At 40.5% G+C, this 23,400-nt stretch overlaps 1 protein-coding gene and 1 long non-coding RNA gene across 2 annotated transcripts; both read right to left on the bottom strand.

The window, feature by feature from the left end:
- Positions 1 to 2,147: 2,147 nt before the first annotated feature.
- Positions 2,148 to 2,854, bottom strand: LOC133522564 (uncharacterized). Its single transcript, XR_009800084.1, has 2 exons — positions 2,710 to 2,854; positions 2,148 to 2,502 (listed from the first exon to the last, which is right to left on the bottom strand). It is a non-coding gene; the product is annotated as an uncharacterized LOC133522564 (long non-coding RNA).
- Positions 2,855 to 3,010: 156 nt separating this feature from the next.
- LOC133523138 (uncharacterized) lies at positions 3,011 to 21,997 on the bottom strand. Its single transcript, XM_061858650.1, has 11 exons — positions 21,515 to 21,997; positions 17,015 to 17,240; positions 16,704 to 16,863; positions 16,174 to 16,335; positions 14,358 to 14,536; positions 13,358 to 13,587; positions 13,072 to 13,286; positions 12,564 to 12,685; positions 12,192 to 12,418; positions 9,086 to 9,149; positions 3,011 to 3,668 (listed from the first exon to the last, which is right to left on the bottom strand). Exons 1-11 carry the CDS (start codon positions 21,799 to 21,801, stop codon positions 3,411 to 3,413), a joined length of 2,130 nt encoding a protein of 709 aa, XP_061714634.1. The 5' UTR covers positions 21,802 to 21,997; the 3' UTR covers positions 3,011 to 3,410.
- Positions 21,998 to 23,400: the final 1,403 nt, after the last annotated feature.

Below are 23,400 nucleotides of genomic sequence, written 5' to 3'. Positions count from 1 at the left end.
TATTTTGAAATGTCCAATTTCAGCTCTTTCAAATGGTATCCCACTTGACTTAGTCACTATACTCACTATACTTTGAAATTATGCCCCCCTATATATTGGGCATTTTCCATAGTTAATAAAAATTAAATAAAAAAATAATACCTTCAATATATGTGTCTGAGTGAGCGTTGTTTATAAATATTCCAAATCGATAGCTTAAGTGGTTCTCGAGATATTTAGCAAGACGGCATCTGTGGTGATGCGGATGAGGGGGAGCGCATATAGCATCCCTGAGAATGATAGCAGAGAGGTGGGATTTGGATATTCTCCGCCGATATACCGACCTTCATGTCATATGACCTAAGGTATTTTTATGAAACCTGTTAATATCCTCTTAAGGCCCAGCCATAGAAATGAAAAATCCAAAATTTGCCACTGGAATTTGAACCTATAGTGCACGGAATACAGTAGATTTTATTTTGTTTGAAAATTGCACGAAACAAAACAAATGCAACTCTGTCCTAATTGAATATGATTGAAATTTCATCGAATTGAATAAGTCCTATAGGTAGGACCTTGGGCCTTACGAGGATATAAGATAGTTTACTAATGTAGTTTTATAAGTGTTACAAGACACTTATAAAACTACATTAGTAAACTAACAATCTATGGATCTGAGGATTCTAAAAAATATTTTATTATTAGCGATGTGACAGACAGACTTGCACCATAACCACCGCACCATTTTTGGTACGCAACCATAAAAATGTGCAATAGGGTTGTTTCCAATTTTTTTCAACGCTTACATTACGTTCTATATTAACTAAAATTAGCCCTAAAATTCAACTTTTATACTAAAAACGGCGTTAAATATGTTAAATTAACAAAATATATTTTGACAGATGCTTTCACGCCCAAAACGCTCTTTCAAAATTGTGTGACGTCACAGTTTACGGTTTGACACATAACTACATACACACGTAGAAGATACGAACTGTCAACTGACATTTGTCATTTGTTGTTTATCGCCTAACTGTCAAGATTGTCATTCCGAGAATTGTGACGTCATCAGAATTTTCAATGACGTTTCGAGTTTGATCACGTGACGTGTGCCAAAAGATATTTTAAATTCAATATTTAAAAAATATGGTCTTACAGGTCCCCTAAAAGTAGTTTAACATGTTCTTATAATACAAAATTATTTATTGGGATACAATTCTGCTCTAAGATTTGTAGTTGTAAACAACCCTATTGCTTGGTGCTCTTGGTAAATTCGGAAAATAAAAAAATAAATTGCTCAAGCGTGCTGGGAAAACACATTATGTAAAACATAGTTTGATGGCACGGAATCCTCGAAGCGTAGGTCAGACTCACACCTTTGCTTTACTTTATTTAGATGCGAATCCAGTGAAAGTGAAGGCAGAGACGAGTAAGTAATATAAAGATGGCTATCCTCCTAACAACACCGCGTTCGTAGCGCCATCTATGATTAAAATCTTGTAACTTAAATTTGAACCACTTCCCGGTGTCCGTGTCCGATTGACCTGAAATTTGGCATACTTTCGTATTTCTGATGACAATGAAATATCATGGAGCTTATCTGATGATGCAGTCGGAAGGTAGCTAAAGGAACTCTTCGATGGAAAAAATAAACACCTCGAGCTTAGGGTCTTTAGAAAGATCTCGAGAAGTACTCGATACACATGCAAAGGAGAGGAAGTACAGGCGGCATTAAAAGTGTGTATCAAAAAATATCTTCGGCCGTAATTACCTGTTATTTCCATCTATAGAATCTCCTATGTACCACCATTTTTAACTATTAAAAGTAAAATTCGATTTTCCTAGCCGCTGTCACAAGCGCAATGATTAAATGCATTTTAGGAATATTCTTATTTAATGATAATGGCACAGATTTGACATTTTTAAACCTTCCCAAAATGCTTTATTTAAATTTACTTTGGTTCGTCGGCAAAGTGAAGTGCGGCAGGTTGAGTCTAATTTTGCGTTTTGAAATTATAAACAGCAGTAGAGTGAGTTTTCTTACGCAAATATCATATTTAATGATCTCTCATCTACAACATTGACGACTCTCGCGACGTATGATGATCTCGGTTTCTTTATTTTCTAGACTCCAGTTCGTGTCGGGAATTTTAAATGAAAACAAAAAAAAGATTCGTAAATAGTTTATTATTTGACCTATTCATAAGTTTAAGTTAAGAATGGTCGACGGTAGGTCGGTTGTAACACTTGTAACTGGCGCCCAGTGGGCCGGCGCGGCCGCTACTCGACGGGGGCCCGGGCCGGGGCCCGCAGCGCGCGCAGCTCGTCGGGCAGCGCGTGCAGGCGCAGGCCGCGCCCAGTGGGCCGGCGCGGCCGCTACTCGACGGGGGCCCGGGCCGGGGCCCGCAGCGCGCGCAGCTCGTCGGGCAGCGCGTGCAGGCGCAGGCCGCGCTCCAGCAGCACGTCGGGCAGCGCGCCGCCGCCGCCCGCCGCGCCCAGCGCCGCGCTCCGCACCGTCAGCCACTGACGAACACGACACCGATTATTGCAATACCGTTTCCACTTAACGTTTCGTCGTCGAGTCCTCATGTAGACATGACAATTTTCAATAGAAAAGAAATGCATACAGGAACCTAAAAAACTGATACATCTTATAGATGACAATGACCAAATCATTACATATTGTATAAAATTGTCAGTGAATCGGGAGCCGCCGGGAGCGCGGCGTACCTTGTGGGCGGGCAGGGCGTCCATGGCGGCGTGCGCGACGTGCTCGAGGCGCGGCGCCGGCGCGCGCGCCTCCGCCTCGAGGCGCAGCGCCCACGGCAGCGCGGCGGCGGCGGCGGCGGGGCAGGCGCGGCGCAGGCGGCGCGCCAGCTCGCCCGCGGCGCCGGGGTCCGGGCCGGGGGCCTGCCCGGGGCCCGGCCCGGGGGCCGCCCCGGGGCCCGCGCCCGGCACGGCGCGCAGCAGCGCCGGCCACGCCGCGCCCAGCGCGCGCGCCGCCGGCGGGCCGCAGTCGCCCGCCGCGGCGTGCGACCACAGCGGCGTGCCGCTCGACACTTAACACGAATTGATTTTTTAATAAATTTAACTACGGCTACAATGAATCTTTTCATCTCGCAAAATTTATAACAATTGTTCAAATTCGTACCAAAATATTAAGGTTAAATATAAGCAATATGGCTCGGTGGACTGACCTAGCGCCAGCAGCGCGTTGCCGGGGTAGCGCCGGGACAGCTCGCGCGCGGCCGCGGTGCCGTGGCGCGTGCGCGGCGCCAGCGCCGCCGCCGCCTGCTCCCCCCAGCGCGCCGCGCCCGCGCCGCGTGCGCCGCCCGGCGACGCCTGCCGTCAACCGTTCACTCTCACATACTAATATGCCGTGTCGCGGCCATAACAACCACGTGTTATAATGTTAGCTATACTGATACAACTTAAGTTACGGCACCCCAGAATAGCGATGCTTCAGTAAATAAGTTTAAGAAGAACGTAAGCCGAGATCCTCTCACCAGCAGCCGCTGCAGCAGCCGGCGCCGGCGCGCCTGGTCGGCCAGCAGCGCGCGCGCGGCGCCCCACTCGGCGGCGCCGGGCAGCAGCGCGCGCAGCAGCCGCGCGCCGCAGCCCAGCGCGGCCGCGCGGGACTCCTCCTCGGTCGCCAGCTCTTCCTCTATTGAGGCGCAGCGCCGTTCGCACTATGTTAAAAAACAGAAAAAAGTATTTCAAAACAGTCGCATACGTTCAGATAATGGCACCGAGAGGTCCGCTTACACGTTGGCTACTCGCCTATGAACTGGCATAACAGTAATCGACGTGTAAACACAGGCCTTAGGGGTGAAGAAATATATATGTATATATATATATATATATATTTTTTTTTTCCCACGCAAGGAATACAATAACTATGAAATATAAAAACGAGTCGGACTCGCCCATGAAGGGTTCCGTACCATTTATGACGTATTAAAAAAAAAACTACTTACTAGATCTCGTTCAAACCAATTTTCGGTGGAAGTTTGGATGGTAATTGTATATCATATATATTTTTTGGAAGTCTCTCTCGCGCAAACTATTCAGTTTAGAAAAAAATGATATAAGAAACCTAAATATGATTTTTGAAGACCTATCCACACGTATGGGTTTGATGAATTTTTTTTATTCTTTTTTAATTTTATGACGTATAAAAAAAAAACTACTTACTACATTTCGTTCAAACCAATTTTCGGTGGAAGTTTTGCATGGTAATATATATCATATATATTTATAAGATTTGTCATTCTGTTATTTTAGAAGTTACAGGGGGGGGGGGACACATTTTTTTCACTTTGGAAGTGTCTCTCGCGCAAACTGTTCTGTTTAGATATCATTTTTGCAGACCTATCCATAGATACCCCACACGTATGGGTTTGATGATTTTTTTTTTTTTTAATTTTATGATATATTAAAAAAAACTTCTTACTAGATCTCGTTCAAACCAATTTTCGGTGGAAGTTTGCATAGCAATGTATATCATATATTTTTTTTAGATTTTTCATTCTGTCATTTTAGAAGTTACGGGGGGGGGGGGGGGGGGGGCACATTTTACCACTTTGGAAGTGTCTCTCGCGCAACTATTCAGTTTAGAAAAAAATGATATTAGAAACCTCAATATCATTTTTAAAGACCTATCCATAGATACCCCACACGTATGGGTTTGATGAAAAAAAATTTTGAGTTTCAGTTCTAAGTATGGGGAACCCCCAAAATTTTTCGGTTTTTTTTCTATTTTTGTGTAAACATCTTAATGCGGTTCATAGAATACATTTACTTACCAAGTTTGAACAGTGTAGCTCTTATAGTTTCGGAAAAAAGTGGCTGTGACATAATCGGACAGACGGACATGACGAATCTATAAGGGTTCCGTTTTTTGCCATTTGGCTACGGAACCCTAAAAATTAAATCCAAATGAACGTAATTAAATATTTATCAATTATCATCCAAAATCATCATTTAAAAGTCAATTCCAAATTTCTTTTAGAAATGATCTCTTGAAAACTAACCTTATTAAAAGTAGGTAAGTATAAATACTGTAATCATATTTAGGATCTCACATATAGCAACATCTTAATATTTAACATTAAGTTAAATAACACGCACTATTTTACATAGGCACATGCAATAATATGTTAACAACGTTATGTACAGGGATGTTCACTGTATTTAAAATAAGTTATTTCACACCATGCTTGAAATGAATTAAAGCACCAGGATATTACTAGAAAAACGTAGACAGAAGTTAAAGTCAAAGTCAAATCTTTATTGCATATCACAAATCACATAAGATGGAACAGAAAGTGTAGAAGTACATGTGACGCCCTGCAAGGGCACAGCAATTTAAGAGGACTAAATCTACTTTAAACAATGAGAAACCAATAATCTAAACATTGAAATTAAATACATGAGTTTTAGCATAAACCATTAGTATTACCATCAATCATTAGTATCCTCTTCAAAGTATTCACTTAGGGAATAATAGCATTTATTTATTAGAAATATTTTTAATAATTTAGTGAATGTAGTAGTCTTTTCCTGATTTTTTATAGAGTTAGGTAACTTATTATATATCTTGATCATCATGTAGTGAGGGCTAGACGTTACAATTTTCATTCTCGAGAAGGGCAATTTAAGTTTATTAAGATTCCTGTTATTTCTTCTAATATCTGTTACTGGGGTATATAGTTCAAAATGTTTTCTTACAAATTTACTGCATTCAAAGATATACATGGAAGTTAAGGTAAGTATTTTAAATTTAATAAAGTATGGCTGGCATGATTCCATTTCCATAAGATTAATGTTGGCAAGAATTCATATGCATTTCTTTTGAAGAATAAAGATTTTATCGACTTCGGTACTTTGTCCCCACAGGACTAGACCATAAGACATTCTTGAATAGGCAAAAGCGTAGTACGCCGTGAGAGCCGTATTGAAGTCGGTGCCGCGTTTGAGATGCTGGAGTGCGTATATAAAAGAGGAAAGTTGCTTTGAAAGTTTAAGGATATGAGGTTTCCAGTTAAGGTGGGTATCCAACTCCACTCCTAATAAGGTAGCAGAACTAACAGATTCAATTTTAATATTATTATAGCAGAATTGAATTGGCAGTGAGGCTTTCTGATATGGTTTGAATTGAATAATTAATGATTTCCCCAAGTTGAGTTTAAGATTATTAGCTTCTAGCCAATTTTCAATTTTTTCTAAAGTTGTATTTAATTTATGTTCAGCTTCAAGAATATCAGAGCAGGGAAGAAGTACAGAGACATCGTCAGCGAATAGCACGCTATGGTTTTCTAATATGTTAGGGAGGTCATTTATATATATGAGAAATAAGCAGCATCCTAAGACGCTACCCTGGGGGATGGAGCAAGTAACAGCAACTTTATCGGATCGTGTTTGTTGAATTTTGCCAGTTTGAAAATCTGTGTATTCTACTTCTACATATTGAGACCGATTACTGAGGTAGGATTTGAACCACTCATGAGCTAATCCTCTGACTCCTGTAATATAAAGTTTTTTTAACAGGGTTTCATGGCAGACTCTATCGTAGGCTTTGCTCATGTCGAGCAAGAGACCTATCGCATATTGCTTATTATCTATAGCCTCTACAATATATTTTAGATATTTATATAAAGCAGAAAGTTATTTTCAGACACAATTTCTATTTTATAAATTGTATAGTAAATTACTAAATTAATACCTAACAATCTATTTTATACATATTGAGTAGCAAACAGCAACTGCAGTTATTATAATCAATGAAATATTTTATAATAAGTATATTGGACTTAAGAGGCTGTCAACACCTAATGTCCTTGAAATTGATGTTACTTAAACAGTTTTTTTAAGAAAGACTATTTGTTTTAGTCAAGTATGAAAAATATATGTTCATATTAATTATATTTCAAAGACCGTGGTTGTACTCGATACATGATTGAACGAAATCGGCTCGATAGAAAATAATTGCAAAGATTGGTCTTAAAATCACAATTATAAACGGTTTTATGTCTTTATTGTTTTGACTTAATGGGTCTGCAATTAAAATCACAATTTTAAAACATTTATATCTAAACCGTGGTTGAGTAAAATATTACACTAATAATCCACTTTTTTTATTTAAATATTTTTCTTATTATTCCCTTGCCCAGGCCCAGTAACATGCGACAGTGCTATCTCATTTACTCCGATAGAAATAGACAGTGTGCGCGCTTTAGATATTGACAGCCTCTTAAAAATTAGAAATCTAGAAGCTATTCCTACTTCGGGCACGGGCATACATACCAACTACCTGACAGTATTTTCAATTGAAGCAGCTTGACGCCAATTTACGCCTCGCAGAAGGAATGGAACAATTGAATATGTCAATATCTAGCTCTCTTGTCACATTATTTAAGCGACGACTGGCTTGAATCAAAAAACTATTTTGCCTATATTTGGATGAAACACATTTTGACGACCGGTCTGGCCTAGTGGGTAGTGACCCTGCCTATGAAGCCGATGGTCCCGGGTTCAAATCCTGGTAAGGGCATTTATTCGTGTGATGAACATGGATAGTTGTTCCTGACTCATGGGTGTTTTCTATGTATTTAAGTATTTATAAATATTTATATATTATATATATCGTTGTCTAAGTACCCTCAACACAAGCCTTATTGAGCTTACTGTGGGACTTAGTCAATTTGTGTAATAATGTCCTATAATATTTATTTATTTATTATTTATTTATTTATTCAACTGAAAGAGGGGGGGAAATAACGTTTAGACCGAGTAGGCGTATTAAATGAAAGTTTATGAAGCAGTTCGGGGCAATCGAGATTACCACTTGTGCTATTGAGAATGAAGGTGATGTCAGCTATCTCACGACGTTTATATAACGGTATTAAATGGTGTTTTTAGGGTTCCGTAGCCAAATGGCAAAAAACGGAACCCTTATAGATTTTTACACAAAAATAGAAGAAAAAAACAATAAATTTTGGGGGTTCGCCGTACTTAGAACTGAAACTCAAAAAATCTTTTTTCATCAAACCCATACGTGTGGGGTATCTATGGATAGGTCTTTAAAAATGATATTGAGGTTTCTAATATCATTTTTTTCTAAACTGAATAGTTTGCGCGAGAGACACTTCCTGTGGTAAAATGTGTCCCCCCCCCCGTAACTTCTAAAATAACAGAATGAAAAATCAAAAAAATATATATGGTATACATTTCCATGCAAACTTCCACCGAAAATTTGTTTGAACGAGATCTAGTAAGTAGATTTTTTTTTAATACGTCATTAAATTAAAAAAAAAAAAAAATTTTTCATCAAACCCATACGTGTGGGATATCTATGGATAGGTCTTCAAAAATGATATTTAGGTTTCTGATATCATTTTTTTCTAAACTGGATAGTTTGCGCGAGAGACACTTCCAAAGTGAAAAAAATTGTGTCCCCCCCCCCTGTAACTTCTAAAATAATAGAATGAAAAATCTAAAAAAAATATATGATATACATTACCATGCAAACTTCCACCGAAAATTGGTTTGAACGAGATCTAGTAAGTAGTTTTTTTTTAATACGTCATAAATGGTACGGAACCCTTCATGGGCGAGTCCGACTCGCACTTGGCCGCTTTTTTGCACATACTGTAGTAATAAGTTGAGTTATAAGGGCATTTGAGTTTAAAGTTAAGACATTTTAGAAACTTTTTTTGAACGCGTTCAATTCTATCAATGTAGGTTCTATAGCAGGGGTTCCAAATTTGAGAAGCGTATTCCAGTTTACTCCTAACTAAAGAGCAATAGAGAACTTTCAGTAAATATGTATAAATATATTATCAATGAATGTAAACAATGTACCTACGCGTGTGTTAATTTAATAAATGGCTATTCTGATTCTGATAAATACTGTTAATAAGGTCAGTTTTCAAGAGATCATTTTAGAGAAGTTTACATTCGCTAACAAAATTAAGCATTTTACATGAATAAATACCTCCTCCCTGGCTTCCCGCAGCATGTCCCCGCCCGCGGCGCGGTCGGCGGCGGCGGCGGCGGCGGCGGCGGCGGCGGCGGCGGGCGGCGCGCGGCGCAGCGCGGCGCTCGCCAGCGCGCGCGCGCCCGCCGCCGACAACGCGCCGCTCGCGCCGCCATGCACCTCGTCCACGATCCTGCCATTCCATTACGTACAATGGGCTACCCTATATTTTTTTAGGGTTTATGGGTACCTCAAAAGGAAAAAACGGAGCCCTTATAGGATCACTCGTGCGCCTGCCTGTCCGTCCGTCCGTCACAGTCTATTTGCTCCGAAAATACTAGACCTATCAAATTGAAAGGGCAGGCTAAGGAAGGAGAAGTGGCCCCTGTGACGAATATCGGATTTTTATAATGTCATTTGTTGGCTATCTTATAATATACAAACGAAACACCTTAGCTTTCAGCCTCCTATCATGAACCGTTTCAAAGTTCGAACATTTTTCAAAGTCTTCTTTCTCCTAAACTATATAAGGTAGAGCAATCAATCCAAATCATAGCTACAAAGAATGACTCCTACGAGTATAACTCAGATTTTCTAAATATTTAATTCCCTGAAAAAATAATTATTAAAATGTCAGAGATTTTTTGACAGCTCTTTTCAACAAGTAAAGGTACACCACCTATGGAAAAAAATCACATAAACTGCAAATATTATTAGCTACTACTAGGGTTTGCAATATCCGTCAATTTCTCGGATCCGGATATTTCGGATATTAAAATTTGACGGATCCGGATAACCGTATAATAAAGATCCATTTAAAAAAAGGTTACGTTCTAGAAGGATTCGGCCTAATACGGACTATTTTTAGTCATAAATAAAATCATACTAACATAATAATATGTAAATGGAGTAAATTAATATCTCCTATACTCCTTAAACGACAAATTTGTCGAACATGTATTAATCTTTTATACACCGGTTTGATAAAATTACATGAGAAAAGCTTGCTTTCTGTTTTCTGTATGATTGAAAAATAGTGGTTAAATAGAGAAAAAAAGTGATTAGAATAAAAATCTAACTCATTCTTTCAGTGTGCATTACAGTGATATTTCATTATATACGAGTAGTAAAAAAATAATAGAAATCCTGTTACTGCAAATAATAACCAAAGTTGAGCGAAATCATATCAATATTACTCACTTAGTTAGTCAGTAGCGCATGTTATTTTTATTTTAACAGAAGGGGAACCGACACGATAATACACAAACAAAATCAGTGATAACAACACTCACAAGCACTGTAATGTCTGTAATGCCATTCTAAGTAGACGACTGAGCGAAACCCCGGGAATAATAGGGTTGTTTCCATCTACAAATCTTAGGGCAGAATTGTATCCCAATAAATTCTTTTGGATTATAAGAACATGTTAAACTACTTTTAGGAGACCTGTAATGACCATATTTTTGTAAATATTGAATTTAAAATATCTTTTGGCACACGTCACGTGACCAAACTCGAAACGTCATTGCAGATTCTGATGACATCACAACTCTCGGATTGACACTGTTGACAGTTAGGCGATAAACAACAAATGACAAATGTCAGTTGACAGTTCGTATCTTCTACGTGTGTATGAAGTTATGTGTCAAATCGTAAACTGTGACGTCACATAATTTTCAAAGAGCGTTTTGGGCGCCAAAGCATCTGTCGAAATATATTTTGTTAATTTAGCATATTTAAAGCCGTTTTTAGTATAAAAGTTGAATTTTAGGGCAACTTTTAGTTAATATAGAACGTAATACAAGCGTTTCAAAAAATTGGAAACAACCCTATTACTGTAAAGTTGTAAACAACAATAATTCTCGCCTCGAGTTCCATATGGTCGGGTTTGAACAAAAATTAACTTCTCAGGAGAGCCAAAACAAAATTGGCCCTTTTGTTTGCCATTATTTCACGTACTATGAAGGCTACACATACCATTCATTTTTTATTGAGAAAAGCCTTTTTACCTTCTATTCTGGATAAGTGAAAATGCGGTAATACCTTTTATTATATTTAAAAAGGCGGAATTTATGCTAATATTATTAGACCCGATTTCGAAAGAGGCATAAAGTCGTATTAACTTACTTACACTCTACACTTTGATTATTTTAGACATTATTAAGGTCTCAAGTTCATATCCGAAACGTAGTATTGTTACTAAAATTATAGGCAAAACGTCGTATATGTAATAAACACGTCACAATGTGTCAACATTTTAAATTAATAGTCTCAAAGTAACGCCAACCACAAATGCGAAACAATTGAGAGGCAAACGTATGGAAAAAAACGGGTGTGAAAAAAAAACTGTTTATTTCAGTGTTGTTGTTGAGGTACAGTCTGAACTCAGTTAAAATCTCTATATTTGGAGATTATCTTAACTATGTTTAGCCTTAACTAAGTATACTTTGACAGTTTAACCCAGTTTTGATCGCAGTTAGTGCTTACATGTTATTTTAATACTAGCTTATTTGAGCAATGCTTTATATTTCACGAAAATAAATAAAATCATGAAATCCCACCTTATGCACTTTCTGTATCTCGGAAACTAAAAATATAAGAAATATCAGAGTAAGAAAGATATTATTGATCATTCAGTTTATTAGAGAGATAATTCACTATTTATTACCGTTATGTTAAAATGTCATTTTGGTTGTCATATCATAATTGATGTGCTGTTAGTATTTGATTTGATTAAATATATGAAAATACTATATATAAATGACAAAATGATATGAAATCATTCAAAAATTTCATTAGAAAATTGTTTCTGTTATAGGTCGATAACCATATTTAACGGATCCGTAATATCCGAAATATCCGGAGCCTATGACCCGTTGGATCCGGATCTTATATTTGACGGATATCCGGATCTTAAACCTCTCAAATGGTAGTAGATAGCCATGCGAAAAATCAATTAAACATAATTGGTGTAAAATACTTTAAAAAAATTAAAAGTCAACGAAAGCGTTTTTCGCATGGTAGTACACGTAGTTGTGACACCCACTTTGTAGACCTTAAAACCGCCGCCGCCGCGCGCCAGGCGCGCGAACAGCGCGAACGATGTCATTGTTTTTCGGCGTTACCTGGCGATGTACAGAACATGTGTCGTGGGCACGGCGTCGTCCTGCAGCGCGACCGCGGCGGCGCGGCGCCCGGCGTCCGGCCCGCCGCCGCCATGGTTGGTCGGCGTTACCTGGCGATGTACAGCACATGTGTCGTGGGCACGGCGTCGTCCTGCAGCGCGACCGCGGCGGCGCGGCGCCCGGCGTCCGGCCCGCCGCCGCCGCCGCGCGCCGCCGCGGCGTGCGCCAGGCGCGCGAACAGCGCGAAAGCCAGCGCGCGCGAGCCGCCCCAGCGCTTGAGGGTCGCCTGCGCCGCGTCGCGGATGCGCCGCGCTTCCACCGCGCTCTCAGAAGACTCCTAAACACATATCTTTATCAACAATTGAACAATATTATCAATTATCATCCTACTGATCGATAAAAAACAGATTTCCGTTTTCAAGTTCATATTTTAGTAATGATTCTATCCATGTTTTCAGCCAATATTTATGTCCGTTACGTACGGGCAGGAGCAGCAGTTGCGCATGCAGCCACCGCAGCCGCCAGCAGAGCAGCGCCACCACGCCGTCTCCGGTCGCCGCCGCCAGCGCCGCGTCCCACAGAGCTTCCACCCAGCTACGATACCCTGCACACGACGCATAAAGATCAAAAACGATCACACACAAGCTCCCTGAATATAATATAATAAATATACACAAAATGCAAAGAATGATTTATATAAGTATAACACAAGTGTCACTAGTATTCTGCGTCACACCGTTCATTATGTCTGACACATAAATGCTGAACATAAATGAAATTAATTTTCGTCCACATTCGATAGAATTGCAGCCAAGTTTACTACAAGTTTGAAAGAGTTGCATCTCGCCACTAGACTCGATTATTAATTTTTTTCAGTTGTCAAAAGCTCAAAACTGTCGCAGACATTAACCGACATCGACAACGTGTTTTGAATGGCTCCGAACGATGAATGAATCTCTATCGGTATGGGTCACAAGATGAGTAACGTACCATAATCATCGCTGAAGTAGTGCGGCGGGTCGACGGCGAGCTTCACGAGCTCCCGCGCCGCCCCGGGCGCGGCGTGCGCCGCGTGCGTGCGCGGCATGCGGCGCGACGCGAGCACGAGCGGCAGGAGCGCCTCGCCGCAGTCCCACTCGTCGGCGCCCGCGCCCGCGGCGTCGTGCACGTATTGTGCACCCGGGAGCAAAGGAACCTTCGCTAGACTGCAAACAGAATATTCATCCTTAACTAAATATGTAGGTATGTTAAAAAGTAGATATTCGACGTGACCTACCGTAATGCATTAACCAGTAACAGGAACAAGGCAGCGGGGTCTGCGCACGGCAGCACGAGGTCGGCGACGTCGGCCAAGGCCGGCGTGCGCTGCGGGTCGGGGTCGGCGTCGGCGGCGGCGGCGGCACCGGCCGCGGCGGCCTCTGCCCGCGCCGGCCGCCAGTGCGCCGCGCCGCGCGCGCGCTCCACGCGCGCCCACACCGCGCCCGACGGCAGCCCGCTGTTCACCACCTGGCCCAGTGTCGACCGAATGAGGGACTGACGACTTGGAAAACACGACACCCACAACATTGTAGGTTTATGAACTCTATACGTACAGATTAAAAATCTCACATACAATTCTGCGGCGCCGCGACATATCACTCAAGTTTATTAATAGCAGGCTCAAACATACTTAGTCGAGGATCGAAGACTTTCAAAGATTTAGCTTAACTTTAATTTAGTTATTAAATAATCTTATTTCTGCTATCAATTCATTATCCGTCATAAAAACTAATTCCAATCCTCCTTATTCATATAAAGTTTAATAAATAACTAATATTAACTTAACTTTAATATAATTTAAAAATGTTGTGGCTTTCGGAGGAAACTTAATCAAAAAGGTGTGTGCGGTTAAGGAGTTTTGTATATTATAGAATGTATTATAATATTATAACTATAAATGACTATTTACATATTTTTTTATTTCATCCCATTTACATATATATTGTAGGTTATAGGGCTTATAGGTTTACCTATCTTTTAGGAAATTAATTATTTTATTTTATGCCGTTTAGTCCAGTTTTGATGTCTACCGTTCTCCAAGTTTTCCTCAATTGCTCAAAGGTTAACTGGAAGAGATCCCTTCTTTTTGTACAATAAAGTGTTTTACTGCTACTACTAATACTACTTTATAAGCCTTATTTCGTTAATCTGTCTAATCCCTTTCTTACAAATACATAAGTAAATAATTGAGGCTCGTAGTGTATTTATAAATAACGCCAGAAAAGTCAATAATATACCTTGTCCTCGTAGTCCTGCAGCCGCTCCTCCGCGTCCCGCTCGCGGCGCGGGTCGCGCGGCGGCGGGAAGGCGGAAGGCGGGCCGGCCGGGGTGGACGCGGCGCCCGGCGCGGCCGCCAGCACCAGCTCCAGCAGCAGCACCAGCGTCTCCCACAGCCCGGCCGCACGAACTACCGAGCCTACACACGTACCTTTTGCCTCATTATTACCGCTATTTATGCAATGAAAAATATTAAAATGAAATATATCTTTATTCATATATTTACAAGCATTACATATAAATTTGCTAGGGCCTCTCTTTAGGTTTCTGGGGTCTGTGTAGAGGCGCCCCGCTCTTCTTCTGACTCTTGTTCGCGTCTCAGAAATTCATGGCCGACGAGATGTTAATTTTATAAGATAATAAAGTGCTGGATTAATTAATCCGAGTGTCTTGTATCAAATATCACACAACAATCATATTTACATGACAAATTCACAACACAAAATTTAATTTATAGCTAGCTTCATATTTTTGTCTCGTGTTCCGCGAGTTACATGAGGTACACGTATTGGTTAGTTTAGGACACCGTGGTACTCGTACGTGTGTGTATTGTGTGTGTGTGTGTGTGTGTGTGTGTGTGTGTGTGTGTGTGTAACGGAACTCACTCGTTTCTCATAGTTGGAATAGTCGCTCAGCCTCATGGTAGTTTCTTTCTTGATGCCATTTTGGAATTACTGTTTTACAGTAATGGTAGTTTTTGCCATATATATTGAGATACCTATTTATTACAGTACAGAGGTGTTTTATACATAGTTAGAAGATAAAGATAGTTTATTATTCAAGTAGGCATATTATAATATTATAATGAGCGTATGAACGTCAAATAAAGCTACCCCGGCTCTAACCCTACACTTCTGACCCGAGAAGATTTAAATCCCTCCTCAATTTGAAAATTTGTTTTCTTGCAAATATGGTTCCAGTCTTAGTAACATTCACAACAATATCTTTTCCTCTTTTATTATCTATACTAGAATCATGGCAAGGACCTATTGTACTTTTAAAACCGTAGAAATTATATAAAGTTGCCTAACAGTTAGGAGTACGGGTCACAATCACAAACCCGGTTTCACCGAAATCTAGAGACGCGGTAGCGTGCCCAGCCAAGTTCAAAGCTTACCCCTAATAGTACCATCGTCAAGATACCACACGTTAAGCGGAGACTTGAGCTTGACGATGGTCTTCTGTATAGCCAGGTAGAAAATCAGGGGACCCAAAGGATAACCTTGTGCTCCAACATGTGACATAATTAATTCCTCCTTTAAGTAAAGATTAGAAGGGGCAGAATAACAAGGATGACCTTGATATTGAAAGAGAGAAGGGAGAAGGGCTCTAGCAGTCAGAGGCAACATAATTGCTCATCCGTAGATTTGCACGATGTACGAGGGAAGTCAAGCTCACACTATTTAAAGCGTCCTTCTACTCGTGCAGTTTATGGGTTATAAATGCGCTCCGTATACAGTACAATAATATTTTCAAGATGTTGTTAAAGCTGCCTCGTCATTGCAGTGCGTCAGGCATGTTTGTCGCGGCGCACACGGATGGCTTCCATGCCATCATACGCAAGAGGGTAGCCTCCTTGCTGAGACGAGTGAGAGACAGCAATAACAGCATCCTGAGGATCTAGATGGTTTTATTTTTTTAATGCACGAAATCATAATTCCGATGACACTACCTCGAAATATGATGTATCAGCGGCAATGAATTAACAAATACTGCAAGTTGGGGTATACTGGATTCCGAACTCCATCACCTGACAATCTCAGCGACAGCACTCACCGTACGTGTACAGTATGTTGGGGTAGGCGGCGGGCAGGCGGCGGCAGGAGCGCGCGGCGGCGGCGGCGGCGGCGGCCGCGCCCGACACGCCGGCCGACGGCTCGCGCGCCAACGCCGATATCAGGCGACACCACAGCTCCGCCGACACGTACGGATCTTTTTCTGTGGACACATTACATCAGCATACAGGACAGACACATCATCTTTATGTCGACTCTATTTAAAAATGGTTAATTATGTGTCACTAATAGTATAAATGTGTGTAAAACAAATACTTAAATTAGTGTTTGGAAGCAATAACCATGTATTAGGTAAGCGTTTTTTAGGCTTCCGTAACTAAAATGGAGTAGCTTAATGATAAGCATGCGTATTTTCTTAATTCCAAGCGAATATGTTTGTTTGAAGATAGGATCCATGTTTTTTACCTTCACTGATCATGGCCGCTAACTGACTGACGCGCCAACACCGCTTAATTTGGTATTACCTATTGTTGGCCAAGTTGTACAAAAAGTTGACAAAATCACGTCTACCTTGCGTGAGCTCGTCGCGTAACCTAGTGACGTAGTCCTGTGCGGCCTCGGTCCGTTGCAGCAGCGCGAGACGACGCGCCCGTAGCGCGGGGGCGTCGGGCGCGCGCGCCGCCGCCGCCTCGCTCACCGCACGTGCCGCCTCTGCGCCGTGCACCCATTCCTACACGGGACAACTCTAATTAGGACTTAACAGTCACATCCTCAGTTCCTGACTATTGACTTAATGCATGAAACAACACGAAAGTAATCTAGGAAAGTGAAAGCGTGCCCCTTCCCGCACCTCCCTCGCCGGTGTGAGACAACTAGCGCACCTGATAGTCGATGTACTGCAGCCACAGCTCCACGTCCCGCGGCCTGTCCACGAGCGCCCGGCGCAGCGCGGCGCCGCGCTCGCCCTCCCCCTCCGCCTGCGGGCCCTCCCCGACCCCGCCGCCGCCCCTGCCGTCGTCCTTCGCCTCCCAGTAGCGCCGCGCGCGCTTCCTGTGCCCCGCCGTGCGCTTCAGACCGAGCGCCAAGTGGAACTCTGGACTGTTGTATCTGAATTAGACATATTTATTCACCATTATGTCTCTCTGCACCTTTATCTAACAAATTACACTTTAGGCTTGTTATGCAAGGTTAATTTATGAAGTGTCTATGAGGATTACTGTAGGACTTGCAAGGTACCAGCTTATACTGATTACCACTCAGACGGTTGTCATTATTGCCTTCTATTCTCTTCTTCATTATAGTCATTAGTCAGTCACTATCATTTTCAAAAAATGAAAATCTTTGAGGTCACAGTGTGTTATATGTCAATATTTCATATGGTAAATCCCAATAGTAATTTACACCCTTTCTTGTATTATATAATTATTAAAGTCCCAATCCGTATTTTGTACTATGATGGAATAAAAGAAGGTTCCAGGTTTAAAACTGCAATAATTACTCTGGGGCTTTGGAGGTTAAAGACGCCCACTGATTAACAGTCCGCCGGACGGTATCGGCCTGTCAGTTGTTCGGAGCTATCAACTCGTTGTTCTAACGAAAAGAACGAACGAAAGAAGTGGTCAGTGAGTTCAGTGACAACTATTTATTTCCCAACTTTTTCATAGACCTTCATCAGGACATTTTACTACAACTTTATTTGTTGACAGCCATGGCCATTGCCCAGTAAAATGTATGTCAAAATATAAGGATGATATACCAATAAAGACACACCAATAAAGATAAACCAATTAAGTACGGTCGAGGAAATTGATTCTTTAGCAGTTTACGGTTCACTTTACATTGGACAGCTCTTAGCAATAGTATCTACAACCAAATTTACTTGAACCGCAAACTGCTAAAGAATCAATTTCTTCGACTGTACATCACACTCAAAACAATGCTCAATTAGCCTCATGCATGAAGTTTAAATTTGAACCAAATATTAGATCTTTTAAATAAAAACATTGAAAATATACTGAAACACACCCAACTTGTTAGTAGAAAACGGCAAGAAATTAAAATTTTCTATAGGAAGTCAACGCTTGCCTACATTTTTAAAATTTTGGGTGTGCCAGAGTATCAAAAAAAAAATTGAAAATTCTTTATTTCAGATCACAAAGCGATCCATATTTTGTTAGTACAATTTTAGCCTTAACACTATGTTAGTAACCTATACCTATATCTACTTAGACCTACCAATAACTACCTCCATCCAGTACCCAATTAGCGGGCAGTCGAGGCGCTCGCCTAACGCCCTCAGCATGCTGTTAGTGCTGCCGCGCACGTGTCGTAGCAATGAGGCCACTCTTTTTCGCCTGATGACATAAAAGTCGTCAGTTCGCGCCTCAGCGAACATGCCTGACGCACTACAGTGCCTCGGCAGCCTTAACAGCATCCTAAGGATATTATTATATTGGACACGCAACGTGTTGTAGGCCTTTTGTGTAAAACTTGCCCACAGACCGCACGTGTAAAACGACTGAGAATACGCTCTAAATAGCGTCAGCTTTACTTGCGTATTACAACGTGCAAATCTGCGGGCAAGCATGTTGCCCCTTATAGACATTGCCCTCCTTTCTTTTTCTATGTCTAAATCATCTCTTAGTTCATTATCAATTACATGACCTAGGTATTTGAATTTGTTTACCACATTTAGGGGTACGCCTCCCAGCACGATTTTAGGTACAGTGGTCGGGTTATACTTTCGTGCCTTAAATACCATCACCTCACTTTTACCTGCATTGTACCTAAGACCATGCCGCTCAGCGTAAGCCTCACACCTCGCAAGTAGTTTCCTGATCGAGTCAACCGAGGGTCCCAACAGCACCATATCATCGACATAACTAATATTGTTGAAGCAAGCCTGACCAATATGACAACCTCTACGCATCAATCAATCAATCAATATTTTATTTGTTAGACATGGTACATAGATGTGACAATTTCGTATTTATTAGTATCACTATGTCTTACCAGCATTAGGTGTACAAATTTTGTTTTGTGTTGGTACTTTTAACAATAAATTGCATGCTTAAATCTTACCTTATTCTAAACACTATATAAATTTTAGTATTGCATTAAATTAAATTAATGTATTGTCTCTTTTATATTCGTCAATGGAGTAATACGCTTTGTTTGATAAGAATGAAAACAGACGTTTTTTAAAAATTGTTATGTTTTCTGTATTTAAAATGGCATTGGGTAAAATATTGAAAATTTTTGAAGCCATTCCAAAAATACTTTTAGATAAATATTAAATATTATAGGACAACATAGCATGCGATTTCATAAATATATAGGCATGGGAAAGTCAGTACACAAAGTCTAATGAAATGTTCTTTACAAGAGTCAGTTGGTGGGATTCCACATACGGCACGAACACATTTTTTCTGACTTTTGAAGATCATCTCACGATCAGAACAATTGCCCCAAAACATAATTCCGTAACGTAATATTGAAGTTACATAGGCATGATATGATGTGAGAACCGTTGATTTACCAACTTGTGTAAATTATACAGAACATAAGAATATGAATTAAGTTTACTACAAATTATTTCTACTTGATTTTCCTATGTCAACTTATTATCTACTCTTAATCCTAAAAAGTTTGTCGCTTTCGTTTCTTCTATTATATGGTCATTATAAGCTACAGTTAAATTATTTATATTGTTAGTCCGTTGTTTAAAGTTCATTATTTTATGCTGAGCTCCTCGATTAACTCGTTCACGTATAAATTAAAGAGGACAGGTGAAGAAAGCCCCCCCTGCCTTACACCACACTGAAGCTTATACTCATCAGAGTCTATTCCTGCCCATCTCACCCGATTGATCTGGCTGCTGTACCAGTACTTCAAAAGATTAATATATTCTTTTGGCAAGCCTGTTTTTTTTAATTTACCCCAAAGTATGTCGTACGCAACCAGATCAAACGCCTTGGATAGGTCCAAATAACACGCATATATTGGCGTATTTCTGTCCTTATAGTACCTGACAGCTTGCTTAAGGCACAATATCGCGCTTTCCATTGACAACCCCGGCCTAAACCCGAATTGCGCGTCATGCAACTCTATATGCTTACAAAGTTGTGCATTAAGCAAACTGTCAAGCACTTTCGCCACTACTGTTGCAAGTGAGATTGGTCTATAGTTCCCTGGATCTGTCAATCAATGTATCATATTGATTTCGACATTTAGGTCTCCTAGAACGAACGCATTATTAGTTATGCAAGTTACTCCATATGAAAACGTCCGAAATGAATTATTTTGTGAATATGACATTAGTCCCGCTTTTTCCGATGCATTATGTATCAGCCTACGTATTGGAAAGACAAACTTTGAAAGTTTGGAGCATAGTTCGGTTATATGACATTGCCAATTACAATTACTGTCAAGTATGAGTCCAAGAAATTTAGTTGTCTCTGACTCTGTAATTGCGTCTGCTTTAAGCGATATGTTAATTGCCAAACCTGGCCTATGGCTGGCATGAAATTGAACAAAGTGAGTTTTAGACAAATTTATGCTTAATTCATTGTTAATTATGGTACTGCACTTCATTTTTGTGTTGTTAAAATACAATTGTTTAGTTATTTAAAAAGGCCTTCCATTCCATTGTATTTAGAATATTAATTTTGTCAAAATCAAACTGTATATTGTTTATTATAAAAAATATTGATAAGGACAATGTGCCATAAAATATGTAAACACAACCTTATGGCACATATGTTAAGGTTGTGTATACATATTTTTGTGCACTTTGTCCGTGTCTATATTTTTAGACGTGACTGTATATGCTTTAATTTGTGGGTGGCTAGAAGTTAAAATGTAAAATTTATTTATCTTCACAACACAAATTTCCATATTTGCATATACACTGTAAACTCTATACATATGTATAGCGACAGTCAAGGGACGATCTTTTTGACGCTATAGAGAGTTTTCGTTATATTGAGAGAAATAAACCAGCCAACGTAAAATTTATTTATCTTCACAACACAAATTTCCATATTTGCATATACACTGTAAACTCTATACATATGTATAGCGACAGTCAAGGGACGATCTTTTTGACGCTATAGAGAGTTTTCGTTATATTGAGAGAAATAAACCAACTATAGCCAACAAATGTTTATGTTATGTTGAGGAGTGAATTGTTATATCGAGTGAGGTTATATGGAGTTTACACTGTATTTATCATTTATCTCTTTTCTTGGGAAACTTGAGAGGAGTGACACTACACTGCACACACTGTACTGATATAGACTGAATAACAAAACACAAACCTAAATTACTGACCCAACATCAGAAGAGGTTTAATGAAAGCAGTAAATAGTATAGTGACTTACTGCGGACGGCCAGGGTAGTAGATAGTGGAGACGCGGAGGTTGCCGCCGTCGAAGCGCCGGTCCACGTAGTAGTCCGGCTCGGGCTCGGAGCCCGGCGCGGGCGCGGGCGCTACCTCCAGGTCGCTGTCACTGGACTCGAGCAGCTCGCGCTCGGCCTCGCCGCAGGGCACCATCGCGGCGTCGGCCTCGAGCGGACTCGCGTCGTCCCAGCACATATCTGCGCCGGCCTCGGCATCGCGCAGCTTCGAGCCGGCGGCCTCCTGACTGTAAGCCGGGAACAGAGACATCGTTGCGACACTACAGCTCTTCTTAATCACTGCTAAACGGTGTCATCTCTTGACGTGATAAAAATATTATCAAATTTTTCTTGCTCGTTTATTACAGTTTCTGGTATTATGTCGTTTTTCAGAGAAAAAACTGTATGCGTGATAAAAAACAAACACTGCTTGCCTTCACTTCACTTGACGTCTTGACGACCTTGCCTTGACGTACTGACGTTCCGTTCGGATACAGGGCTATAATAAACGCCAAATTCGAAGTACGTCAATAGGGTTGTTTCCATCTACAAATCTTAGGGCAGAATTGTATCCCAATAAATTCTTTTGGATTATAAGAACATGTTAAACTACTTTTAGGGGACCTGTAATACCATATTTTTGTAAATATTGAATATAAAATATCTTTTGGCACACGTCACGTGACTGAACTCGAAACGTCATTGAAGATTCTGATGACGTCACAACTCTCGGATTGACACTGTTGACAGTTAGGCGATAAACAACAAATGACAAATGTCAGTTGCCAGTTCGTATCTTCTACGTGTGTATGTATATGTAGTTATGTGTCAAACCGTAAACTGTGACGTCACACAATTTCCAAAGAGCGTTTTGGGCGCGAAAGCATCTGTCAAAATATATTTTGTTAATTAAACATATTTAAAGCCGTTATTAGTATACTAAAAACTTGAATTTTAGGGCAACTTTTACTTAATATAGAACGTAATACAAGCGTTTCAAAAAATTGGAAACAACCCTATTGAAGCTTTGATATCTGCACTAAAAATTAACAGCATAGAAATGCTAATGGATAATATAAATACTTTATGATATATAATAACTCATTATTACAGAAAACATATTTTATTAGCTGGTTAAAAACCCACACGCACGCATACACAGCTTGCCCACCACCTAAATGGTTACGTGGTGGTCATTCAATTTTCAAAGACCGTTTTAGGCGCGAAAGCATGGGTCAAAATATATTTTGTTAATTTATAGTACATTACTATAGAGGCCGGGAAACGTAGGGTTGCAGGCCAAGTAGATAAAGACGGCTGAGCGTAGCGAAGTCGGATAGAGACACGCGGCCGGCAACCCCGTTTCTCGCCGAGATTTGTGCTTTTCTCAAACATGCAATTAAAACAAAAAATGTAGTTAATTTATTTTGTGGCGCCCTACTCGGCTCGCCACTCTACCAGCGGTGCCCTGCGCGCTTAAGTCCGCACGCCTGCGCGATGCGCCGTCCCCGTTGCTTAGCAACGAATATGCACAACAACGGTGATTAGTTGTGTATATTCGTTGCTAAGCAACGGTAGCGTACCTACCTATATTTGTTGACGGTTGAATGCCAAGATGTTGTGTCACAATTTGACGTTAAAAAACAAAAGGTTGCTTTACAGTCCTAGGTGTGTAAGGCAGTATGAAATTCCTTTACATATCATCTTCACTCATCGCACCTGATATGTAGTATTTCCGGACCTAATTTGACGTAAGTCATGTCATCATTTCATAGCAAGTTTGAGAAAACTTAAAGCCGTTTTTAGGGTAAGTTAAATTTTAGGGCAATGTTTGGTTAATATAGAACGTATTAAAAGAGTTTCAAAAAAT

The sequence above is a fragment of the Cydia pomonella genome, chromosome 11 (genome assembly GCF_033807575.1).
Source record: "Cydia pomonella isolate Wapato2018A chromosome 11, ilCydPomo1, whole genome shotgun sequence".
NCBI lineage: Eukaryota > Metazoa > Arthropoda > Insecta > Lepidoptera > Tortricidae > Cydia > Cydia pomonella.
This window is presented reverse-complemented; position numbering and strand designations above follow the sequence as displayed.